This window comes from Amyelois transitella, chromosome 23 (genome assembly GCF_032362555.1).
Source record: "Amyelois transitella isolate CPQ chromosome 23, ilAmyTran1.1, whole genome shotgun sequence".
Lineage (NCBI taxonomy): Eukaryota > Metazoa > Arthropoda > Insecta > Lepidoptera > Pyralidae > Amyelois > Amyelois transitella.
Genome location: NC_083526.1, coordinates 2883962 through 2908720, shown reverse-complemented (window position 1 = coordinate 2908720; position 24759 = coordinate 2883962). Strand labels below are relative to the sequence as shown.

Genomic DNA, 24759 nt, shown 5'->3' with positions numbered 1-24759 from the left:
TTAAGTAGCTAGACGCTTTTCAGCTCGATCGGTGAGTCCCGACCCTACGATAAAGAGAAAAAAAGGCAATAGCGAACAAAAACATCTATTCAATTATTTGTGATTGAATGAAAATAATTAATGTTTTGAAGAGCACGTCAAGTTAACTAATTTTATCGGCATAAAATTTGAAGTATCCTTAATTGAAGGTATATCCATTCCATTCCAACCCTTCGTGACCGCGGAAACGGCCACATTGCCGCCTCTTCCCGTCTTCCGGCAAATTGCCGATTTTTTATCCCGCCATTTTTGAATAAAGAACTACAAGATCACCACGTATGGCTCGTGCTACAAGTCAGCTGCACTTTTCCTTTCTTCTCGATTTCGCGCGTTTTTTGGCAATTAATTTATGAATACACAGTTGTCAGACTTTCCGGCGGGAATTTAAAAGTGATGTTCGTCATGATTATTTTTGTTTGTATTAATTTAAGAAGAATAAAAATTTGCGTTGTTTAAAATGAGATAAAATAATACAAAAAAAGCTTTTGTGAGTTAGAGGATCATTAAATAACTAGTCGACTTTATTGACTAGACAAGTGACAAAGAAAGACAAAAGAATGTGGAAGAAACAGGCAATAAACAAAAGGAAGAAGAAGATACTACAAATTACAAAGGGTTTTATGGAACGGATATCCAAGATCGTTTTACTTTAAGTAAGTAGCCTACTCTACCTGCTTTATTGATTTTTACACCCACATGAAACAAATTGTGTACTAGTACCACAGTTATCAGGTTAGCTGACAGAACTATATAATCTATTTAGGTACCTTTACATTTCGATTTTTAAGGAATATTTTTTATTTTATTTTTTATTCTAGCTAAAAAATGGGGCAAAGATACACTTATGGGTTTTTAGTAATTCAAACGAAGTATACCTACTACACATGGAACGTGAAAAAATATAGTAGATAAGTATTTACTTATTCAGAATAAAATCAGCAGAAGTAAAGTCTTAAATTTTCTCTCAGTAACTAACATTTTTGTCTATCCAAAAGAAGCTATTCTAACGGCTTTGCTTTGTCAAAAGATCCTAAATGCCCTTTGAGAATACAATAATTCGAAAAAGGTCGTTGAATGAGTGAATATGAAACGACTTTCTCGCAATATTTTCTTACTTTCTCCAGTGTATATTTTTTTTAATTTCCTGTATAACGCTATGCATTTTCTTATATCTAAGGTACTACCGTGCCTTGTAACGCATAGCAACCCTGTAATGCAATAAGTGGTAAAGACCTTGCCTCTTATCACAGATTAGAAGTTTGATTTTTGGTAAGATTCTTTTTTTATTTAGTTCTGTTTTGGATTTAAACTATGTGCACTTGTAAATAGCTTATCTAATTGATTTTAGGTACAAGTTCCAACAAAAAAAATATTACAAATTATTTAATTGTTGGATGTGAGGTAAGTACCTACACTTTTTGTATACTGGTATTTAATACACAGAAATTGGAATAATATTGTTGTTTTCTCTGCATGATATAATTTGTCTGAATATCCCATAACACAATCTCGGATTTCCGTTGGGTCAATCTGTGCGATTTGTCATTGCATATTTATTTATGATATTTACCTGCATTCATACCTTCCATTTACGTAGGAATATTTTTTTTTAGAAATTGTAGTCTCTTTATTATATTGGACTTTAATAAAATAATAAAAGTTTGAATTTGAATTTGACTCATATATAAATTACTGTAACATAATCAGTAGATATATGAATAACATAAGATATCAAACTACAATTGTGTCGCTTAACTTCAAAGTCGGATAAATCCACTCTACACTTTTAGAAGATATTCAGAAATCAGTGATAATAATATACACACTTTGATTTCTAAGGCAATTTTTATTTTAAAATGGCAACAATAGTTGATAAAACCGTCCCTTTCATCAATTATAATAATTGATCAATTCGTCTTTGCAAAAATTTAATTTTAAGATTGGATCTACCCATATTCGATATAATGGAATGCATTTTATCCATCTTTGAAAAAACTTATGATGGATTTATATTATTTTGATTTAACCTGTCTGGATTTAACTAGATTTAAAAAAATACGATCCGAGCTAGGGATGTGCTCAATGTGCTCATGACGATATCACGGTAAATTATCAAGGGTCAAACGTGTTAGCTAACTGAATAGAAAGAAAAATAACATAACTAGGACAAACCATTTTTCTATTAAAAAAAGGTGTGACAAAATTGATTAAAAACGAAGTTTTTTTTATTATAAGAGTGAGTAACTAAATAAATTATTTTAAACAAAACTTAATACTTCTTCTGAATCATCTTCTGCAATCTCTTCTACGAGCGTTGGTCGCCCTATCACATTTTCACTGTTGAGCATATTTTTATAATAGTTTAACTGCGGCAACGAAGCCGAATCTTGTCCAAAGTGAGTTTTCAGCAATTCTCTGGACAATAACTTATACCGATAGTCCTGTATACCTACTAAAAGATCGGAGAGGTCGTATGTAAAACAAAACTTGTTACATATTTCGTCACATCCAAATTATTCTGTAATAGTAGAATAACAATAATAACTGTAGATAATTGAGTCGATAATGGCTAGCCACATCACTAGCGCTGTCTGAAGATTTCAAATAACGCTTGCATACGTATTACAAATTTACCGAATTTTCGCTCTTTCCTCTTTCTTACGGCGAGTTTTTATATTAGGCCGTTTACGGGCATTACTGGGTGACAAAATTTTAATAGAATTATCCATGGAAACGAAGTAATTACCCAAAATAAATAATAAAACACGGGAGCGCAAGTTGTTAAAAGTCGTAAACTTTACGTCAACTGTCGGACATATTGGATAAAAGCAATGCGTTGATTGGTCGTCATGGATATACCATCATTTGAAAAAAAATGGACAGTGGATGTATCTGGTTTTCATAAAATGATATGACTTTGACTCTTAATTTCTCACAAACTATCCGGATTTATACACAACTGACAAAATAGATTCAAAGCTTGTGTTTTTTTCTTTTTAACGATACCAAAATCTTAAAAATCTTTGAAGATGGATTTATCCAAGTTTGAAGTTATGCGACACAATTTACTATCAATAAAACCTACATCACATTTTGAAGTCGATTAAAAATGGGAGATATGATATGAACCAATCGTCCCGAACAAACTAATTTATGATCCGCGCATTCGAAATACGAAATTTTGTGGCAAATGGCGCGGAATGGGTAAAAAACCGCGATCGTACCCGATAATTAAGGCTTAGAATCATTTTATAACAAAAAAGTTTCGCCCTACCTGAGCTATCAAAATTCTTATTATATACAGGAGGCTCGTGTGCGCTTTTGTCTTGCCTCGTACGATGTCGAAATTACATTTTAAAAACTCTACGTTTTTATTTTATAAAAAAAAATCTATAAAAAGTTATCATAGAGAAAACTTAGCATGTGGATTCCTTATGTTGTCTAGTAGTGCGCTAAGGAAGGATTTGCCGAAATTCCCATGGGAATTATCGAGATTTTTAATTTCACGCGGACGAAGCCGCGGAGGTCAACTAGTTATCATGTAAAAACACCCTGTGCACAGCATCATCACAGAACACATACGTGAACACATCCAATATGTTTTCTGTAAAAAACAAGGGCTAAACTTTTTTATCGTAGCCAAAGAAATTTTAGTAAAAAACTCCGATTTCGCAGATGTTGGTTTTATAAATTTCTTGCACGTGTTTATTTTTTTACGTTGCCTCTGACCCGTATTGGTTACCGTAGAGCATTCTTACTGGATAATTTAAATTGCCAATAGCTCCTAATTTAAAAAAAAGAAAATTTATAGGTAATTATTTAATGGCCATAAACTATTACTTGTAATGAAGATCGAATTTAGAAGTAAAATAGCGTGTTTCATTTTATCACCTAAGTTTCTGTCAAAATTTTGAAAATAAATCATCATGGTTGACTTCAGATATGTATGAAGAAAGTAAGTACTTACGTCTTCAGTGCCCATTCGAAATAGGTGTGTCTGTATGTCTACAAAAAATTATAAAATGTATCAAAATAATGTTTTGAATTAACATGCTAAAATTAAATAAGACAGTGTTCGCGATAAACAAGATTACATTTAAAATAATTTGTAAGACTACCATCTAGCGCAACACGTTTAAATTACAATACTTTATCACATTATAATGATTTATACATAAAGTTTCTGCTAGCAATACTGCGTAGTCTACGTAGAGGCTACTAGATGGCGCTATTGAGTATATAATGACGTGCGCCTTCGTTCTAGTGAAATAAAACATCGTTTCCTAAATGGAACATTTATTTAAATTATTTTACTGAATATTCAATTCACATACATACATATATCTCCTTATCCCTCACAGCATAGATGAAGCAAGAAGTCACAAGGGGCTAGTCTAACTAGACTGGAAGGCATTATATTGAAAAGATGGAAATTCACTAATGATTAAATTGAGAAAATGAATAAATAATAATAATTAATATATACGGGACAAATTACTCAGATTGAATTAGCCTCGTAAGGTCTAGACTTGTGTAATGAGATACTAACTCATTGATAATATATTTTATAATATACCTATAATTATATATAAAAAAATCCAAGACCCAGGCTAATCTGAAAAAGTTCGTTTCTTATCGTGCCCTAACCGGGAACCGAACCCCGGGACCTTCTGTGTTACAACAAGCGTACCTACCTACTACTGTTGCGACACAGTGGCTGTCAATATTAATATTACAGGTATTGAATTTTTAACAGACTAACTTTCCCTCCAGTGCAGAAAAATTATTCTAATTACTTATCATACCAGGATACGGTTCTCGAAGTACTTTCCTACATTTACCATTACATAATTTAGTTTTTTGCAAATACCTCAGTATCATGGATAATTTATTTACTTTAATACTTCATGTATTCTGAATAAAATACTTAATTACAACGATGGCATACTCAAATGACCAAATCTTAATATTATTATGGATTATGGAAAAAAAAAGATTTTGTTAATCTAAGGATTTAATTCTACCAATTCCTGATACAAATCTATATATACACTATTTGATTCCAAATGTCGATGACAATACTGATCCTGCTGTACACATACTTTTTGTTGACCATCATATTTGTCAGGATTATACTCTATCCCCATTCTCCTCATTTCAACTAAAACATCCAGCAAACAAGGACATTGCCACGGGTTATTCGTAAACATAAATTTCTTCAAATTCGTTCCAGAATTCTTTAACTCTAAACAGAAATTGTCTATCAAAAAAGTTATCTTATTTCCCCCTACATTCAAGTTTTTAATTCGAGAATTTCTAAATGCATTAACAGGAAGAGATTCTAACATATTGTTTTGCAAATGCAGATTTACCAGCTTTGGTAGACCTTTGAATAAGGTATCTGGAATAGATCTTAGATTGTTGTCTCTCAAAATTATCATTTTGATCTTTTTTAGTGATTTGAAAATATTTTCAGATATGCTTTCTATTAAGTTCTTTGCTAAATTGATTATCTCGATGCTTTCTAAATTTAAGAAAATTTTGGGGTCATCCAATTGGGTGATATGATTTGTAGATAACATCAAATGCTTCATTGTCTTCATGTTAGTTTTTGTGGTAAAAGCTGGCACTTTATCCAAGAAACATCTATCAACATTTAAAAAATCTATCTGTGTGAATGCTTGAAACAAATTCTCCGGAGTATCTGACAAGTCATTTCTTGATATATCCATAAACTTTATTAGTTTGTTGTTTTCAAATATATCGGGACTTAATTCTCTGCCAACGAGAAAGTTATTTGACACATCCAAGTGTCTTAACTTCTTCAATGGGGCAAATAAACCTTTTGTTAAATTTTTAATACTATTTCCTCTTAAATCTAAAACTTCCAAATTAGGTTCTTGATCAAAAAGTCCTAAAGGCAATGATTTTATTGAATTAAAGGATAAATTCAAGGACTTTAAATTTTGCGTGTCATCCAATACTCCCAAATCTAGATTTGATATAGAATTATGGGATAAATCAAGGTATTCAAGAGCAGGGAGACCTTTGAAAGCTTCCAATTTTATCTGTGTTATTCTACAAGATTTAAGATGTATCCCAGTTATCCCATTTTGGTCGGATACCACGCCTCTTTCAAGTTCATAATCGGAATTTCCCGCAGTACATACGATGTCTGTTACTCCTTTTTTCGAACAAATCAGTTTCGCAGTAACAATCGTCTCCAATATTACCGTTATCAGTAACTTTATCCATATTGACATAGTTTTCCTGTAAATATAAAATTATGGGGTATTATTAATGGTTATCTGGATATAAATGGCACTCATTTATTTTGACAAATGTTCTAATAGCTATTTCATGTCATTTTGTGTATTTTAGGAATGATGGATCAGGATCTTTTTTAAGGAATCTTTGAATACCAATTCCATCGTGGCTAAACCCTGTAGGTCCCCAGGGTTTTTATGGGTTTAACTGTTTGTTTAAACGTAGGACGTATAGTATATGTGTAGGTATTTAAGGATGTCTTCGTGTCTCTCTCTTGTCTTTGCGTGGTCTGTTGCACTTTAATTATTAGCTTCCGAACCCAGGGTTCGCTATTATATATTTTAATACCATAAGTAATTAATCATTATCGAAATTTTTGTCCATATCCCGAAATTATTTCAGCAGAGTTTCTTTAAGATAATTACGTATAGATATACAAATGTAACCTTGACTTCTATAACCAAGTTTATCAAGTCTGGCTTTACAACTTAATTTAAACATACCTGCTTATCACCCTCTTACTACAGTTTTGTAATTATATTCTGTATCAACACTCGTATTTACCACCGTATTTAAAATATTCCTGACAAAACCTTTGTTTATAAAGACTAAACATAAAATGAGAGGATGGCATCGGTCCAAGCCGGTTAGGTTTGTTCCGAGTCCATTGAGATAAAAACGAAGTACGAGTAAGTATATGCGCTATGTAAGTACAATGGCTACAGAGAAAATTACACCACTCAATATGCGATTGCGAAGGTGGTGTACTTATACATATATGTGGTCCACTGTACAAATGCAATAGGTACTTTACCCGAATGTGGAACAGGAATATGTTTCACTGGCAATACGTGTTAGACGAATGAATATATAATTAAAACTTGCATTACTGATCGATGACAACGTACTTGTATGGTCGAAACTATTCTGCATGTTTGTTAGGGAGCTGAGAGCATAAAGATGAGAAGATTTGGTATTTTAAAATATATATTTATAACAAGTAATAATTGGAGAGCTGAGAGCATAAAGATGAGAAGATTTGGTATTTTAAAATATATATTTATAACAAATAATAATTGGAGACATCTTTAAACAATGAAATATAAAAACAATTAACAAATGGGGAAGTCCTGGTGAAAGATCAGGTCGAGGCTACCCTGAACCGACAAACCTGCAGGGTTATGAATGTGGATGTAGCGAAAGAAGTATGCACGAGATAGTAACAAATGGAGAAATGTAGTTTGTAATAAAGAGGTGTGGCATTTATAAGGTATGAGTGAGTAATGGTATGTTGAGTATTAATCTCCGTTTCAGTAATAAATTTTGGGTGCAAATTTGACGCGGTAAATTTAATATAAGAATGAAGATTGTAGTGATCACTCTTTAATTAAATCACCTGTTTGTTTATGTAATATCAAGTTAATCCAATAAGTATACGGAATGCGTAATCAAATTCTTGTATACGTCATGCATCGCCTACTAACTCCTACATATTGTTTATTCATTATGTCATTCAAGACCTTGACATAATTATACAGTCAGCAAGATAAGTGTTAGGTAAATTAATTTTTTTTCCCAGCAAAGCTGAATTCCGTGTTGCTGTCTGTACAGACTGGAGGCTGTTGGAAACTGATATGACATAATGACATTTGGGCAAGATTATTGATTGTAATTTAATTTTTGATTCGATTATTTTTAATTTTGGGTCTTGTCGTGTCTAACAACACCAACCTTATTTGAGAATACAATAACTTCTATATTTGGATCTAAGATGACAAAAAAATCAGAAACCTTGTTTGCTTGATTGCTTATATATAGAGAGAGTATTTCCAATTATCATAGAAAATGTTAGTAATATAATAACTTACCGACTCTGTCTGTATTACCCGTAAAAATAGCTTTTTGTTAAATCAGAGAAATGTTTTTGCCGACCGTGTCATCTGTTTAAAGGATTACTTATTCATAAGCAAATATGTATGTCTCAAAAATTCCTCACTGACCAGTCATATCCTTTGAGCCCGGGGTATAAATTATTCTTTGATGTTATAATGAATAGGTTAAAATGCATTCTCTAACTGACTTATTTCGTAAATATGCTAAAATAAATTAAAAACTTTGAGAAAGAAAATAAAACAAATTCAACATTAAACATTAGTTTACTCAGTATGACATCTAATTAAACTATATTAACAATAAATAATAAATTTAACCTGTTGAATTCACGCATTACTGCTAATAGTTTCCGCCACGGAATTGTCTTCCTCTGAGTTTTGTTTTATATCCTCTTCATTAGTGATTTTATCTTGAGACTGTTGATTGTCTTCAGACGCACTAAATTCTATAGAACTATCTGTCTTTTCTGAACTAATATTATTTTCCTCAACATCTTTTAAGACATTTCTCGATATATCCAATTCACTTCTTAATCTTTGCATCGACTGAATGACTTCATTTTGAAAGTTCATATTTAATTTATACAACTGTTCAGAATGTTCCTTCTCTCTTCTTAATTCACTCTTCAAATGCGTATCCTTAAACTTTTCAAATTCTGTCATCACTCGGACCTTCGACTCGTACATATGTTGTACCATTGAGACTAGAGTAAATAATTTTTCGATTACCTTTTCTTTCATTTCTTTGGAAATGTTTGGATCTGATTCTAAGTCTGTTTTAGCATCTAAAGCTAAATCATTTGCTGACGATGGGAATCCCAGTAGTTTAGAACCATTTGTACCATTACCTGCCTTGGTCGGTGATGAAGCAGTTTCTACTTTAAGTTTTTCTTTATTTGTTGTTTTAGAAGTAAATGCACCATGTGTCACCACTTCAGTGAACACTCCAGAGCTGGGTTTATGAGCTTGATATTCAGCAGCTTTCTTGTTAACTTTCTGCAATAATTCATTTTGTTTCTCTTTCTGTATTTCTTTGGCTGTTTTCTGTATTTCTTCATGTACGACGATTATATCCCCTTGAGTGTCTTTCGGTTTCTGAAACGGGCTGCCAGCTTTCTTGCTAAAATTTGTCACCGTCAATTTAGACATCCTTATATAGCACTGTCTTACAGAGCGGTATTAGAAATAGGTCACAATTTTTCTGTCACTTAACAACGGTGTCCTCTCAGGTTGAAATTTCTGAACTCAATGACTGATATAAAGTTATTGTATGCGTTCGCGCATACTAACTGGGCAAGTGTGGGTTTCGCTCCATACTTTTGGTGCGGCAAAGCTTCCTAGGTGTGGCAATGAATTAATTATGATGAGAAGTATGTATGTTTGTCTCTTATAGAGCGCCCGCAAGTTTGAACGGTTAATAATTTGCTAAGTTGATAGACTCTAATAGATAAATATCCCTACGAAAAAAATATTTATATCATTTTATTTTACTTAACATATTAATTTCACTACTGAGGAAAAAATATAGGTAACAGATATCATTGAAGTAGATGAAGTGAAAAATGTACGAGTTACATACATTTCAGTTTGGTCCAAAGGTTCGACTAGCAGAGAATGACCTGTGGCATTAAGTACACCTGTTACACATATCACGTTTATAAATTTAAGAAAAAATATATAGTTCTTTTCAGCTTTTACTATGATAAAGACAACCTTTAATTTTATATTCTGTATTACGGTTCTGCAGTGACTTAAACAACTGATAGTTACTCTAAGCCTCCTCAAAGCATTTGAACGACAAGTTTGCATTGAGTTTGATTACGTCAACACGAGAAATATTGTTTTTTCAGTACACATTATCAGCCATTTTTATTTTATCTAACAACATATCTATATCAAATAACGCCTCTTTCTCGATTGAAAAATATACTAGATCTTTCCTTCTTTATCTAATTTAACTAAGTTAACATAATGTAATGAGTTAATTATTTTACAAAGAATTGTGGTATTGACCGCAAAGAGATTTTAAACCATACAGCAATGAAAAAATATCCTATAAGCAGACACAGGGCTGAAATATAAGTATCATTTCTTACTGTACGTAAGTGCGGAATCTCAGATCGATTGACTGTCCTAAGAAGTTGGTTGACTGGGTGAAAAATAGGATAAACAGAAAGGCAGTATCTATTTTGTAAGTAGATCATATACATACATATAACCACGTCTATATCTCTTGCGGTGTAGATAGAACCAACAGTCTTGAAAAGACTGAAAAGCTACGTTCAGCTGTATGGCGTAATGGTGGAATTTAGGATCCAATAGTGACAGGTTGCTAGCCTTTTGCCTTCAAGAAGAATTCCAAGTTTATTGGTTTGCTCACGATCATAGATTGTCTCACCGCTCTGGAGAGGAGTCCAGGGTACGTCATTGACCATAAATCCTGGATTGGGTGAGTCGGGTTTTACACGAAACAACTCCCATAGCATAACAAGTTACTGTATAGAACTCAATATGACGCTAGTAATCGAGGTGATTTGGGCAGGTTGTTACGCTGTTGACAGTACGCTAAGACCTGTTTATAATATGAGTATGGATACGGATAGCATGGAGTTAGGATATCAGCCAGATAGTGCCCCCATTCTCCCTAGAGATGGCGGAATAGATAGAGCTATGAATAAATTGGAGCTGTCGATCACTTTCACCCTGGTCTGGCGGAACTGCCGGCAATTGGCATGCGTAACCGTGCTGTACGCAGGATCAATATTAATAGACATCCCGTTATCTATTTCAAAGAATTTGTGCCACTTAAAGAGGAATTAATCGTTACTTACAGGTACTTACCAAAAAGCAAAGCTATTAATAAATCGTAACTTCGACCTCTGTGCCTTAGCGGTAGTTCCTATTGAGATACTAGGTCCTGAGTTGAAATCACGGCCAGGGTATGATGAAAAACGGACTTTTACTGGTTGGCTTGGATTTTGGATGTTTCCTTCCTTCTAGCATTACTCAGGCTTATAAACTTGGGATTCTTCTTTTAGGCGATGGGCTAGCAACCTGTCACTGTTTGAATCTCAATTCTATCATTAAGCCAAATAGCTGAACGTGGCCATTTAGTCTTCAAGACTGTTGGCTCTGTCTACCCCGCATGGGACATAGACGTGACCATATTTATGTATGTAGCATTACTCCCGGTTACATCCTAACCTCTCTGGAGAGAAGCCCCGGTGTTTGCCAGTGACAACTATACTGGATTTGGTAAGTCCAGTTTTTACACCAAGTAACTCCCGTTTGACCTAAGCTAACTTTGCAGGGGAACATGACCCCTATCCCTTAATTTAGATCATTGGCAACAAGAAGTATTTAGATATAGTCATTCTACAGAGCTAGGAGGTAGTTAATATACCTACCTATATAAAATAATGGTGGATGAAGACGCGAGAAAAACTTAACTTACAACAAAATAGACTACCATATGTTTAACGAGCTATTTATATGGATCTAACGTAGGAGTCAACAGTTTGATATACTTTTATAAACATTTGTATTATATTCCAAAAATATGTAAATAATTAATCGAAACTGGGATCTTGTGATTCATAGCCAAAGTTAATATTATGTTTCATGGTTGACTTTTAGGAAGAAGAAGGTTGCCAGGGACATCTGCTCTTAAAATTTTTCATTCTACGACTTCTGTAAATCTACATGCTATCTCTATCATGCCACTCATAGAATCCTACGCATTAATGTTGACTGATTGGGAATTGGAATAACAAAATTATGAGATTGATGTTTAAACCTACTTCGAAATGGACAGTTCTGTGTTAGTAGTCTTACGTATGTGTGCAGTGTTTGCACAGGTCGCGTTTTTTCTAAGAAAATTTGGAGCGATGATGCCTAGATTTACTGCAGTCACGAGGGCTAATCTGCGATATTCGTTTGTCACACGTCGATTATTCAGTTTATTGGTTCACAATAAACCAAGGTTAACTACAAATATTTTATAAACTTCATGAAACTAATAAATAAATATAAATATATACGGGACAAATTACACTGATTGAGTTAGCCTCGAAGTAAGTGCGAAACTTGTGTTACGAGATACCAACTCAACGATACTATATTTTATAATAAATACTTATATAGATAAACATCCAAGACCCAGGACAATCAGAAAAAGTTCTTTTCTCATCACGCCCTGGCCGGGATTCGAACCCGGGACCTCCGGTGTCACAGACAAGCGTACTACCGCTGAGCCACAGAGGCCGTAATAGTGTCGATCTCTATAATTACCTCATTTGAAAGTCAAACAAATTGAAAATGAGCGATTTTATCTCCCAAGTGGCAAGTTCACTGATAGCACTTCCATTTCGTATGCAAGCCTCGCGTGCCGAGCGTCTGTCCCTACATATCAAACACCTCTACCTCTGTCCTACTCGCTCCTCATTCATAATCTATCCAACAGACAGGGACGCAACAATTGGATCAAGCTTCCTTCAAATCAGGGTACGGTGTCACAAACAACACAAAAGGTGCTCAAAACTGTCCGTTCCTAAACGTCACCCGAACTGCTGATGACCATACAACATAAGCTATTCTTGACACGCGGTCCCAAAGAGGATTCGTATCAAATAGCTTTCCCTTACGCTCAGATCCTACTAAAGACGAAACGTCGTAACTCCTCACCTGGCTCGTACATCGAGAGACAATGTGGACCGGAACTGGACACAACGTGCTGAATTTGAAATAGCTGTATAAAAACAGCGGAGTCCTTGGCCAAACCATCACAAACCAATCAACCTTCACACAGTGAACAGCAGGAGTGTCTCAGACAAAATGGTGACCAGTAAAGTTGTGTGTTTGGTAGCTTTGGCCTTGTTCGGAAGTGCAGTGGCTCAGCCAGCGAAGCAGGCCTTCTGGAAGGGAACCCCTATGGATGGGATGGTCGAGGAGATGAGATCCGGCTGCGTGGAAGGATCAGACCCAACTGCTTGTATCAAGTACAAGGTCATGTCATTACTGGACACCATTTTCAAGAAGGACACTTTCCAGGTAATGAAATTAGATTATTTAAGTAAATAGACTTTGTCAAAAAGTATGATGATACAAAATCAACCGTTTTAGATTCAATACCAACATCATAAATTTTTAATCAATCATTAATAAGCAATTATTCATATTCATTCAACTTTTATTAACTTCTTGCAGATCTCAGAAGCCGTAGAGGTGACAAAGAACGGCGCTGGCAATGACGTCACTGGGCGCTCTTCTGGCGACTTCATCGACACCATTGAGAGCTTCATCCAATCCCACGACGTCTCCTTCCAACTTCCCCTCGCTGACACCAAAGTCACTGTCAGCCCAAGGAACCTTGACCAAGATGAACTTAGCCTGAACATCAAGTTCAACAAGGACGGTGCTCGCTCCGTCGGTGAAGCCCGTAAAGCTAAGCTCAAGAAGATCATTGTACCCATTCTTGTCTTCGTCCTCCTCAAGGCTATGACCCTGATTCCTCTGGCTATTGGTGTCCTTGGACTGAAGGCCTGGAACGCCCTGCAGCTGTCTTTCTTCTCTTTCGTCGTGTCCGTCGCTCTGGCCATCTTCCAGCTCTGCAAGAAGGTGAGTTGATACATTTAATTATATGTTCTAATGACCACAATATACCAAGATATAAATCCTATGTTTAGCAGCGGACTCGGCTGTAAATCAAGATATTTCTTTCACTACTTGTTCAAACAGCACTACATCGCACTTTCTATTGAAAAACGCACCAGCACTCTATCCTTTAGCACAAAGACAAGGTGGCACATAATCAAATTTCATTTTAGTCGTAACTAACAAACTTACTGGACTTTCTACCCATAAGCCTAACGTTATAGTTTACCCAGATCGCGGCGGACAACTCCCACCCCCAGATAGCCGCGCACGGACCCTGGGATGCTGCCTACGCCGCCACTCGTCGCAGGAGGGACGCTGAACCCCAAGAATTGGCACAAGAACTCGCATACAACGCCTACCACTAAACTCCTCGAACTCACCTCTGACCCGAACCATTCGAAATGGCCGCCGTTCGAAATTCTAACGCTAGAATCCAAAATGGCGCCAAACGACTGGAACAGACCAAAAATAGGTTTCTTTAGAAACCGTGACAGTGTAAATACTATGTAATGTACCAAATGCAACTTATTTATTTAAATAAAACGTGCATGAGAGACTGTGTGATTGTGATGTGTGGATGTTATTTATTTTAACTATAATAAAGCTATTGAATAAATCTGTTTATTTAATTATTCTTTTGACCCTGAAAATAATATACGAAACAGAGTACTATCAAGTGATATTTTTTTATAAAACAATAACTTTGTTTGTAACACAAACAAAATATTGTAGAAAGAAACTAAAAGTCAAGTCCATTGTAGTTTCAGAGGCTAGTTATTTGTTTGTTTCCCAATATTAATTTTTACTTTTTAATTTAGAAAAATTAATATTTACTCAATACTTAATTCTCACTATTAAATTCTAACAGGTCTCATTTCTTTCACATACAAAATGTGCTAACAAAATCAATAAGTATTTAGACACTACGCAACACACGTTTCCTTAAATATGCCTTGGAGAAAATTGTGAATAATCCACAGGAAAGTAAACTTTCGCTCGCCACTGCACCTGAATTTAAAATAAATCGCCTATTTGACACAAAATCGTGATAAAATTCACTTTACACACTATGTCGACGGAATAATCGATTAGTTGTACAAACTGTGACCACAAAATATATTACACCGGTATCTTAGAAACATTTTAATGCGTGCCTAAAAAACAAGGGAGTATTAAATTAACTATAACATTTTCTCTGAAAGATGTAAAATTATAGAAGGATGGAGATAAGAAGATTCTATTTATCTATATCTTCTACCTATATTAAACTGTAAATATGCGTGACATACATACATATTATCACGTCTATAGCCCTTGCGGTGTAGACAGTCTCGAAGGTTTTATTATAGAATCGAGATTAAAAGACATGTTGCTAGCCCATCCTTAGTCGCCTTTTACGACATCCACGGGAAAGATATGGAGCGATTCTATTCTAAAGTTCCGAAAACTACACGACAGAACCTACATACATATAAAAATCTAGACACGTCTATATCCCTGGCGGGGTAGACAGAGGTTTATAAACTTTGGATTCCTATGTTCTAGACGATGGGCTAGCTAGACCTGTCACCATTTGAATCTCAATGAAGTTGTTTTCGAGACTGTTGGCTCTGCCTACCGCGCAAAGGACTAAGGTTATATGTATGGTATGCTGGCTCAAGCATGAGGCATAAACATGTGATATACGTGTGAATATAGGTACTAGTCTAAAAGACCGCATTTAGTCGAATCTGACTGAACCAAAATTAACAAATTGACCCCGACTCCCGCTACCGCTAGATTCATCACGAAACGAACCTACCCCAGTTGCCAAAATGTGCAAATTTTATTAACAATGTTCTCCCTCAGTAAGTTCCATTACTTAGCTGAACGTGGCCTTGCGATGCCGCTGACTCTGTCTATCCCGCAAGGAACATTGACGTGATTATATGAAGGAAGAATGAATGAAGTTTACATCGAATCTTGAGCGAATCAAAAATATCTACTTAGTTAAATCAAAAATAAAATTACTGTCGCCATTGTTGTACTACTCCTCCGAAATACAGTTTCTTATATATACTGTAATTTAAAATGACCTCTGTTGGATTTTCTTCATATTTTTACCAAATACAGCATCATCACCATGAGCATTGAAACTAATGCTTTTGTCGTATACAGAGATTCCTCTGCTTTGCATGCTTGCATCTCCCGCGCAACTAACAACTTTCTATCGATTAAGGTTTATGTTGTTACCAAAAGATGGCAGTGATTGTGTTCTACTAAAGAAGCGAAAATATTTTTTCTTCTTACACGTGATCACATCTTTTCCCCTCGAGGGGTAGAAAAAGAGCCGATATTCACAAAACTCAGAAGTGAATTTATTTATAATTACATGATGATGAAATTGTAATACAGAGATCGATAACACGCCTAAAAATAGAATACATTTATACCTTTATCCCTTACGGGGTTGACAGACCCAATGGTCTTGAAAATTCTATATTCCACGTTAAGCTGTAGGGCAAAGGTTTAAAGAAAACGATCCTCATGGGCATCAATGCGTGCATAAAGAAACGCGTTAAGTATACCTGAACTTTTTTTTAATTTTGTAAAATAAGTTGAATAAGATAATAAAACTGACCTCATTAAATTTAATACAACTTATTTATCGTCAGATGTTAAGCAAACGTAATTTGTTATACCAATATCTCTCTGTGTCAGGCGCATTGTAAAGTTGCGCGTGAAATTAATTATGCTTTTGTAACAATGTTTCTTTCTTTGACGATTTAATTTTTAAGTTTTACAAACAAAATAATTACTTTAATCGCAAACAAGATTTTTCAAACAACTTTAACTTCTAGAAAGAAAGTTTCAATCGCCGACAGAATTGATTCTCCAAAGAGGCCATAAACATTAAAGTTGAAGGTCCTAATATCGAGCCCTGTGGCACTCCTCATTGCAATTCCGCAAGCATGCTCAGGATGCGGGCGATGGCTGCACAGAATTCCTTTCATACCCTGGTGACCCACTAGCTACACATTAGCACAGATTCGAACCCATACTAAACCATTATAACGCACCTTTAGCGAGGAAAGTGCTACCTTACGTATTAGACAAATCTATTTGCATTTTCAATGCCGGTATTGTTTATATTCTTTAAGTAGTAAGGTTCAAAATCGTTTATTTTATAATTTTTAAACAGAACAGGCAAGTTTGTTTATTGATAGTAAGACAGTATTTGGGATAGAAATGTATTGTCATGTTGGTCACGAATAAGATGAGTTTGAACAGTTTGAAGCTTAAGTTATGTGGTCTATTACTTAATATGGTTACACTGTTTATCAACAACACAGAAAATTGTGTTTACCATTGCATGTTTATTTTTGTTTTGAACGTATACGTAGGTCGTTTGTTAAGATATATTATATGAATAAAGATGATAAGAAAATATTTGTGACTATGTGTAATTGTTTAATACACCTACGTAAATACAGCTGAAATGTCTGGACGAATGTAAAAAAATTGGCATTTAAAAATATATGGTTTTAAACATCCACAGTCATAAAGTTGAACAAATGTCAAGAAATGTCACTTATTTTGTTACCTCCTACCTATTTTTAACTTGGGTATTTATCCAAAGCAATTTCAAGATAAGTTATGATACCAAAAAGTACTAAGCTTCCAAACCTAACAGCTAATCGAAATTCACGCGGATGAACCTGCAAGCAATAAGTCCCTGCTCACTTTTATGTTGTACTAAACAAGAAACACAATAATGTGTTCCTTGGAGTTCCCGGCACCAATAGAAGAAAAAGTCGACTAAAAAGAAAAAGGCGACTAAAGGCAAGGGCAATGAACTTGGGAATTTTCTTTTAGGCGATGTGCTGGCAACCTATTTGAATCTCAATTCTATCAATAAACCAAACAGCTGAACGTGGCCTATTAGTCTTTTTAAGACTGTTAGCTCTGTCTACCACGCAAAAGATATAGACTTGATTATACGTGTTTCATTGTGTTTCTAATAAGTATGTACGGGCAAGCAGACGCATAATACTTACTTAAATCTTATATTAACGTAAAAAACAACATTATCACACACCATAAATACAATCTAACAAATAAAACAGTCGAACGGAAGTGAAACAGCCATTTCACAATCCGGACATGGACGTTAATGCAAATGTCGTCGCGTGGTGCATACAAGATGGCGGCCATCCCTTATTGCATAATGGAGGTTAGGTAAATACACGCGAGCTTTTTGTCAAATCAGATCAATTTCACTTTCTGGTAAACTTCAGTGTTTATATAACCAGTTTGGGGTCATTTGTACGACAGGTTGTCAAAACGATGTTTATTTTATAAACTGTGCACATTATAATCTTTGTTCCTCGACTTATCCTATCCTTATTAATTTAACTCACTGGGGTTCACCTACGACCCAGTCTAAGAAAGTCAAATAGGGTCTATTTTTCCGCTTTACATACATACGTGCCGTGTGGTTCCCGGCACAAATACAAAACAAACAAGAATAAGACCACTCAATCTCTTTCCCATGGATGTCGTAAAAGGCGACTAAGGGATAGGCTTATAAAATTGCGATCCTTTTTTTAGGCGATGGGCTAGCAACCTGTCACTAATTGGATCTCAATTCCATCATTAAGCCGAGCAGCTGAACGTGGCCTTTCAGTCTTTTCGGGACTATTGGCTCTTTCTACTCCGTAAGGGACTATATGTATGTATGTACATACATACATACCTTTATACATTACTCCTCTTTCCTGGAGTAGTAGGCAGAAACGAATCTGTTCTCTTGCCATGATCCCTGCATTGTTCTCTTGCTTCGTCAATAATCATCACTAATCTTTTCATGCGAGCTCGTATGTTTTAAGGGTACTTACTCGTGACCTAATCTTTCACCCGATTTATCAAGAGTACGTTTATCGTACTTTCCCCTTAATATTAATATTTATAATTAATTAATTGTGAAGTTGACAACCGATACTGTGAAACCAAAAGATATGACAATTATTAAGTGATGTTTGAAATATCCCATTACATATAATTAATAAAAATTTTGAATTTGAATATAGGTAAAATAATATTAAATTTTTGATCGAACAAACTTCAGTGCTACAAATTTCAAGCAACTTGAATTTAAACTAACTTCCTCCGAAAACATTGTTTTGCTTACTCAATCGAAAAAAAGTCACGGCGCTATTTAGCATTACCTTACTCGAGTATTACGAATACGTAGCTGTTACAGAAGAACAAGAATGATTTGTATGTGAGCGTTGGCGGTGAGAGCGGGTGGCATCGTAATGAACAACAGTTGATTTATTGTTTGTTAAACAGATGCAATAAACGTATAAATGCGTGGAAGCCATCCCGGATCTAAGTTTCAAAATATAGTTTTGGATGAACCTCCCCATGTCTCTGTGCCCCTATGTTTGTTAATAGTAATACATCCATTTTCAAGGCAAGAGTGAATAATTAATAATTCGGCTTGTGAGTACCACCTTAGATCTCATAATGCTATCAGGTAGTCAAACGCATTGAAATTATCAAACAAGGAACGTGGCGATTAACTATGTTACGCTACTGAAAACTACATAGGTGAATTAGGTGGTCGTGTAATTTTGTTGTTACTCGTAATAGGTTCGTCACATTAACCATTTGACGAAAAGCTTTGGGTAAAATACCTATGTAGATTGTTTGACAGAGTTATTTAATAAAAAAAGTACACAATTCGGCGTTTCAGTGTTTTTTTACTTAAATATTTTTCAAATTCGATACTTTTATTACTTAGAATATAAAAATTATTACAGTTTCAGCCAAAACCGCAGTCACTCTCACCACAGGACTTTCTTAAATGAAAATAAATACTTCGCCAAGTATGAAAGCGATTAGGATTCCGTCCACGCGTGCGGACCGCGTGCCTAGCCGCCCAAAGGATCCCGTATAAAAACCAAGCCCATTGAAAAATTAAATCATTGTTACTCCATTAACCGGCCGCGCCGTACGTCTAATTAATCAAATCTAATGACACAGTGAAAACAGCTAAAATGAAGTGCCTTCTTCTCCTAGCCTCTTTAGCTCTAGTGCGCGGATACAGCATCAAGGACAATGAGATCCCAACAGCTCGATTGAGCACAAGTGATGAACTATTAGACAGTGTTATCAGTGATTGTTTTGAAGCAGATTCTCCTACTTCGTGTCTTAAAGTGAAAGTTCTCTCGTTCCTGGATACGAAGCTCGGAGTGTCCTCGGAGTCGGCCAGGGCGTTCGAGGAGAAAAACATCGATAAAGTCATCTTCGATCGCGTTGGAAGAATTCTGAACACCAATGAGTTCAGATTCCAGCTCCCAGAGTTCTTGTTCCAAGGTGCTGAAGTCAGCTATAGAGCTGACAGGGGTCTTGATGTGGAGTTCCCCGAAGAAAGCAATGAAAATGGTGAAGGTATGGATGTACACATAGACAGTTTTAAATAAATAGGTAGTTTTTAAGCCAGATATGTTTTGTTAACGATTCAAGAATATCTTTTTTAATTTTACAGCTCGCGGCATCTTGAAGAAGAAGCTGCTGCTTCCAGTGTTGTTGCTGCTGAAATTGAAGATGAAGGCGTTGATGCCGATCCTAGTTGCGATCATTGGTGTCAAGGCTATCAAAGCACTGATCCTTAGCAAGCTCGCGATCACACTTGTCGTCGGATTCCTCGTCTACAACCTGCTGATGAAGAAAGGAGGTTAGCATTAAAATTTTATAAAAATAATCTAACATCGCTTTTGAAATTGTTCTATCAATTAAAATTTAATTTCTGTTACAGCTATGCCAATGATGATTGCACCAACTGAAGCCGCCCCTCCCGCACCCCAATACGGACCTCCGGCTTCACAATACGGTACCCCTGCCTCCACCCCAGCAGCGCCCTCCGACTCTTACAGTCCCCAATGGGAACCCTCCGCGTCCGGCCCCTATTCTAGAGTTTGGGATCCATCGCAACTCGCCTACAGCTCATACTACCCCGGAGAATCAAGTTCTTCAGCTTCCTCGAACCAATCTCCAAGTTATTCTAGTGTTGCTTCCGTCTCATCATCAATTTCATCATCAGCGTCATCACCCACCTACTGAACTCGATTACCTCGTGTAAATAAGCACCCGATTATTGTAAATAGGATGAAGGCACCCACGGATAGAGTGTAGAACTAGTTATTTATTGTCGATATTTATTTTTATTTATTGAACACAATAAAAAATGTTGTCTTTGATTGTAGATTATTTATTATCTAGCGAATTATAATATTAATCACATAATTGAAATATTAATCAAAATCACGATTTTTTAAACAGAAACCATAAAACGTACGAACAAAAAAGAACTATATAACTACTGTATAACGTAGTAAATTACGTAAAACATTTCAATAAAATAAATGGTTAATCATTTCTCGAAGAGAATCATGCCCTCTCAAAATTCTAAACCTGTGCATGAAGATGTATGAATATGGATGAAAAGAAAGTACGGTATGGTAAGGGCGTAAGCCATTTTGAATCATATTCAAATTAATTCCGACCATCAAAGAGTCATCACAATGTATTTTGAAACCTACACCCAAAAGCTCGGTCTTCCTCGTCGTAATGGATAAAAATGTCAAATATGATATCCGGGAAAACTTGTGATTCTTCTTTCTCCTTGTGTTAAACCCAATTTACATCCTTACGCATCTGGAGGAGCCCGGCGGCATGCGCCTTTGACCATGATCTTGGATTGGGTAAGTCAAGTTGTCACACGAAGCGTTACCCCTCTGACCTCCGCATCTTACAGGGCCTGCACATTAAAGCATCCAATGTGAGTTTTCTTTACCCTCGTCGTAACAGCTTTATTAATTAAGTACTAGCTCTTGCGCGGGCCATCGCTTCCGTGGGAAATTCCAGAAAAATCAGCTTATGTCACTCCCGAAGGTCTATCCTATATATGAATGTGCCGAATGTCGTGAAGTAGTTTTTGAGTTTATTTGAGTACAAACATACAAATCTTTATTATTAGTGTGGATTCGAATCGACATTTACGATCATCTATCGTCTTCCCGGGTTTGATACAGACTCCAAATTTAACAATATATATATGTATGACACTGATAAATCGTACTTATAAATATAGCTCCTATGAATAAAACAATAACTTTCTAATTAATTACAATATCATTTATGATCCATACGATACTAATGTGGGTTGGCCGATAAGTTATGTATCTATAAAACATTATAATATTCTCCTACTTTTTGTCCCAGTTAAAGTATACTGTAGGTACAAAGAACTCCTGTTCTTCCGTTGAACTGTTGTTCACCCTTGCCTCAATTTTGTGTGCGATCCTCTTATTGTCAGGTTGTCTGGAAGAGATCGAGAAGAGAAGGATAACCCGCCTTTGAACTGTACTACTGTTTTATATTTGTGATGTACTCCTTTAGTGAACAAAGCATTTACTTGCTATATAAATATGAAAATAAAGAACCTTATGAAACTACCTTTTACCTGGGGCTTCGCACCCGTGTAAATTTTATCAACAAAAAAAACTATCATATGTTTGACCTCGGATAAGGTATGATACATTAATTACAACGTTATTGTTAAAGGAAGTTAAAAGAAAGTGCCAACCTATTTTTACACTGACCATAAAAGTAGTTAGGTGCGAACGTCGCTTTTACTCTGTCGTACATACCCTTCATTGATATTGCGACCGCGGTACGAAGGGAAATAATAGGTACTCTGCTAAAACCTATTATACATATGTACATAAAATCTCGGCTCTTTCCCAGAGAGGTAGGCAGACTTCATCTTTTCACTTGCCATAATCCCTGCATACTTAGCTTTATTTATAACTGTCTTGCAAGCTGGTCGGTTTCGGGAACTCTTGATTTAGTCTTTGCCAGAAGAAAATATGTTAGCTAAGTCAATTTTAACCTCTAACTGGCAATGTGATAACTATCAGAGCTGAATACCTACCCGTACATTGAAGGTGATCAAAGTGGAATAAAACTGAAATTTTTATTCCACTTTTATATGGATTAATATGGGAAAACTACCTAAATAAAACTGTTAAAATTTTTAGGAATAAAAAAAATACCTCTATTGACTTTTTTCTTATCATCTCTTCCTCTCTGAAAATGCTGAAGTGCAGTTTAACCGCTTCTTCTGAACTGACGCTTTGGAAGCGGCAGCAAACTCAGTTTTAAATAATTTATTTGACGTCAGCCAATGTTGTGAAACCAAAAGATAAAACAATAATGTGATATTGAAAGTTTTAAATAAATTTTTTTTCAAATTAGCCCTGTTAATAAAATATATTTTTCTCTGTTACTTCTCTTTCCTTTTTTACGAATTAGAATAAGGCTTAAGGATATTTATTTATACATTTAGGTTGCCTAAGATCACTTCATTATTTCCTGCAAAATCTTATGAAAGCTACGACTAAAGAACTTACACCTACATAATGCATCTAAAATTCTCTAAATTCTTACTTTCATTCTTTCAAAATTCACAAAAATTTTGTTAATTCTTAGACATTTTGGCAGATATGAATAATTGAAATGGGTCATTAAAATTAAAGAAATATACATTATTTTCATATATTTTATTCAATAATTCATATTATTACATTTTATCAGAGGATTATAAGTGTTTAAGTGTAAGTTTATAGAAATATTATTAGATACACAAAAGTGGAAAAGTGGAAAAATACGGTTACGTTAGGTGTTAAGGTTTCTATTATTGTCATATGTATACGGTATTGTTGATAGAAATATCTATAAGAAGAGATTGAAGTTGTGCTTGAAAATAATTTTGTAACACAAAAAAATATATTTAAAATTATCAAATAGTTATAATGGATTGAAAAGTCTGAAATAAACAAATTATTATTATTATATTATTATTAGTGAAATAATATTTTAAATTCGAATTTCTAAGTAGGATTGAATTTTTTTTTTTTTTTTCACATTTTTTCCTTTTCTCCTCAGATGAGGGTAAATTTTCTTCTAACGCGGGTCGCGACCAAGCGATAGAAGCAGAAGATAGATAGAAGAGGTTACCTAAATAGAAAAGTTAGATGAAATGTTAGATGAAGTTAAAAACTTTCGGGTTATTCGGCAGGTGTTAAGTATGGTAGCTTTTTGTAGGAGATGAAGAGTGTACGGTGGTAGCTTTAATGTAGTTAGACTTTGTGCAAGGGTTTTTGGAATAATACCTGTTGATGATAAAACTATTGGGATTATATGAACTTTATTTGCTTTCCATTGGGTTTTCACTTCTATTGCTAAATCCTGATATTTACTAAGTTTTTCTGATATTGTTTTTTGAACATTATGTGAATTCGGAATAGCTATATCTATGAGGTATACTGTATCTGTTTCTTTATCATGAACTGTTATATCTGGTCTGTTATAATGAATAGTCTTATCTGTTAGTATTGTTCTGTCCCAGTATATCTTTTGTTTTCTATTTTCCAGTACTATCTCAGGTTTATATTTATAATATGGTTCCATTTTTGTTATGAAATTACCTTGCAAAGCTAAATATTGGTGGATTATTGCAGCAACCTGGTCGTGACGATGTTTGTAGTCCGTTTGAGCTAGCGAAGAGCAAGCTCCTGTTATATGCTGTATTGTTTCCGATGCACTATTGCAATGTCTACAGAGATCTGAAGGTTGATTGGCATCTTTTATAATAATAATAATCGTTTATTTCAGATAAAATCCATATCAAATGTTAGTACAATGTTCAATTTAAAAATGTCACACAATTTTCAAATCTGTAATCCGTGAAAGGCATACTTTTAACGAATTATATATTTTTGTTATTGTTAAACCTCAATCATATTGTGTACGAGATAAAACCAACCCAATATACTTGTACAAATAGGTTACTTTCAGC

At 34.9% G+C, this 24759-nt stretch overlaps 4 protein-coding genes across 4 annotated transcripts; 2 read left to right on the top strand and 2 right to left on the bottom strand.

The window, feature by feature from the left end:
* Positions 1 to 5045: 5045 nt before the first annotated feature.
* Positions 5046 to 6941, bottom strand: LOC106130632 (leucine-rich repeat-containing protein 15). Its single transcript, XM_060950888.1, has 2 exons — positions 6810 to 6941; positions 5046 to 6309 (listed from the first exon to the last, which is right to left on the bottom strand). Exon 2 carries the CDS (start codon positions 6300 to 6302, stop codon positions 5046 to 5048), a length of 1257 nt encoding a protein of 418 aa, XP_060806871.1. The 5' UTR covers positions 6303 to 6309; positions 6810 to 6941.
* Positions 6942 to 8477: 1536 nt separating this feature from the next.
* On the bottom strand, positions 8478 to 9432 carry LOC132903268 (uncharacterized). The gene has a single exon (XM_060951071.1). The coding sequence runs from the start codon at positions 9345 to 9347 to the stop codon at positions 8526 to 8528; it is 822 nt and encodes a 273-aa protein (XP_060807054.1). The 5' UTR covers positions 9348 to 9432; the 3' UTR covers positions 8478 to 8525.
* A 3577-nt stretch (positions 9433 to 13009) lies between these two features.
* Positions 13010 to 14218, top strand: LOC106130712 (uncharacterized). The gene is made up of 3 exons (XM_013329614.2): positions 13010 to 13247; positions 13404 to 13814; positions 14084 to 14218. The coding sequence occupies exons 1-3, from the start codon at positions 13032 to 13034 to the stop codon at positions 14216 to 14218; spliced, it is 762 nt and encodes a 253-aa protein (XP_013185068.1). The 5' UTR covers positions 13010 to 13031.
* A 5635-nt stretch (positions 14219 to 19853) lies between these two features.
* Positions 19854 to 21026, top strand: LOC106130714 (uncharacterized). The gene is made up of 3 exons (XM_013329617.2): positions 19854 to 20288; positions 20386 to 20574; positions 20656 to 21026. Exons 1-3 carry the CDS (start codon positions 19895 to 19897, stop codon positions 20958 to 20960), a joined length of 888 nt encoding a protein of 295 aa, XP_013185071.2. The 5' UTR covers positions 19854 to 19894; the 3' UTR covers positions 20961 to 21026.
* The last annotated feature ends 3733 nt before the right edge of the window (positions 21027 to 24759 follow it).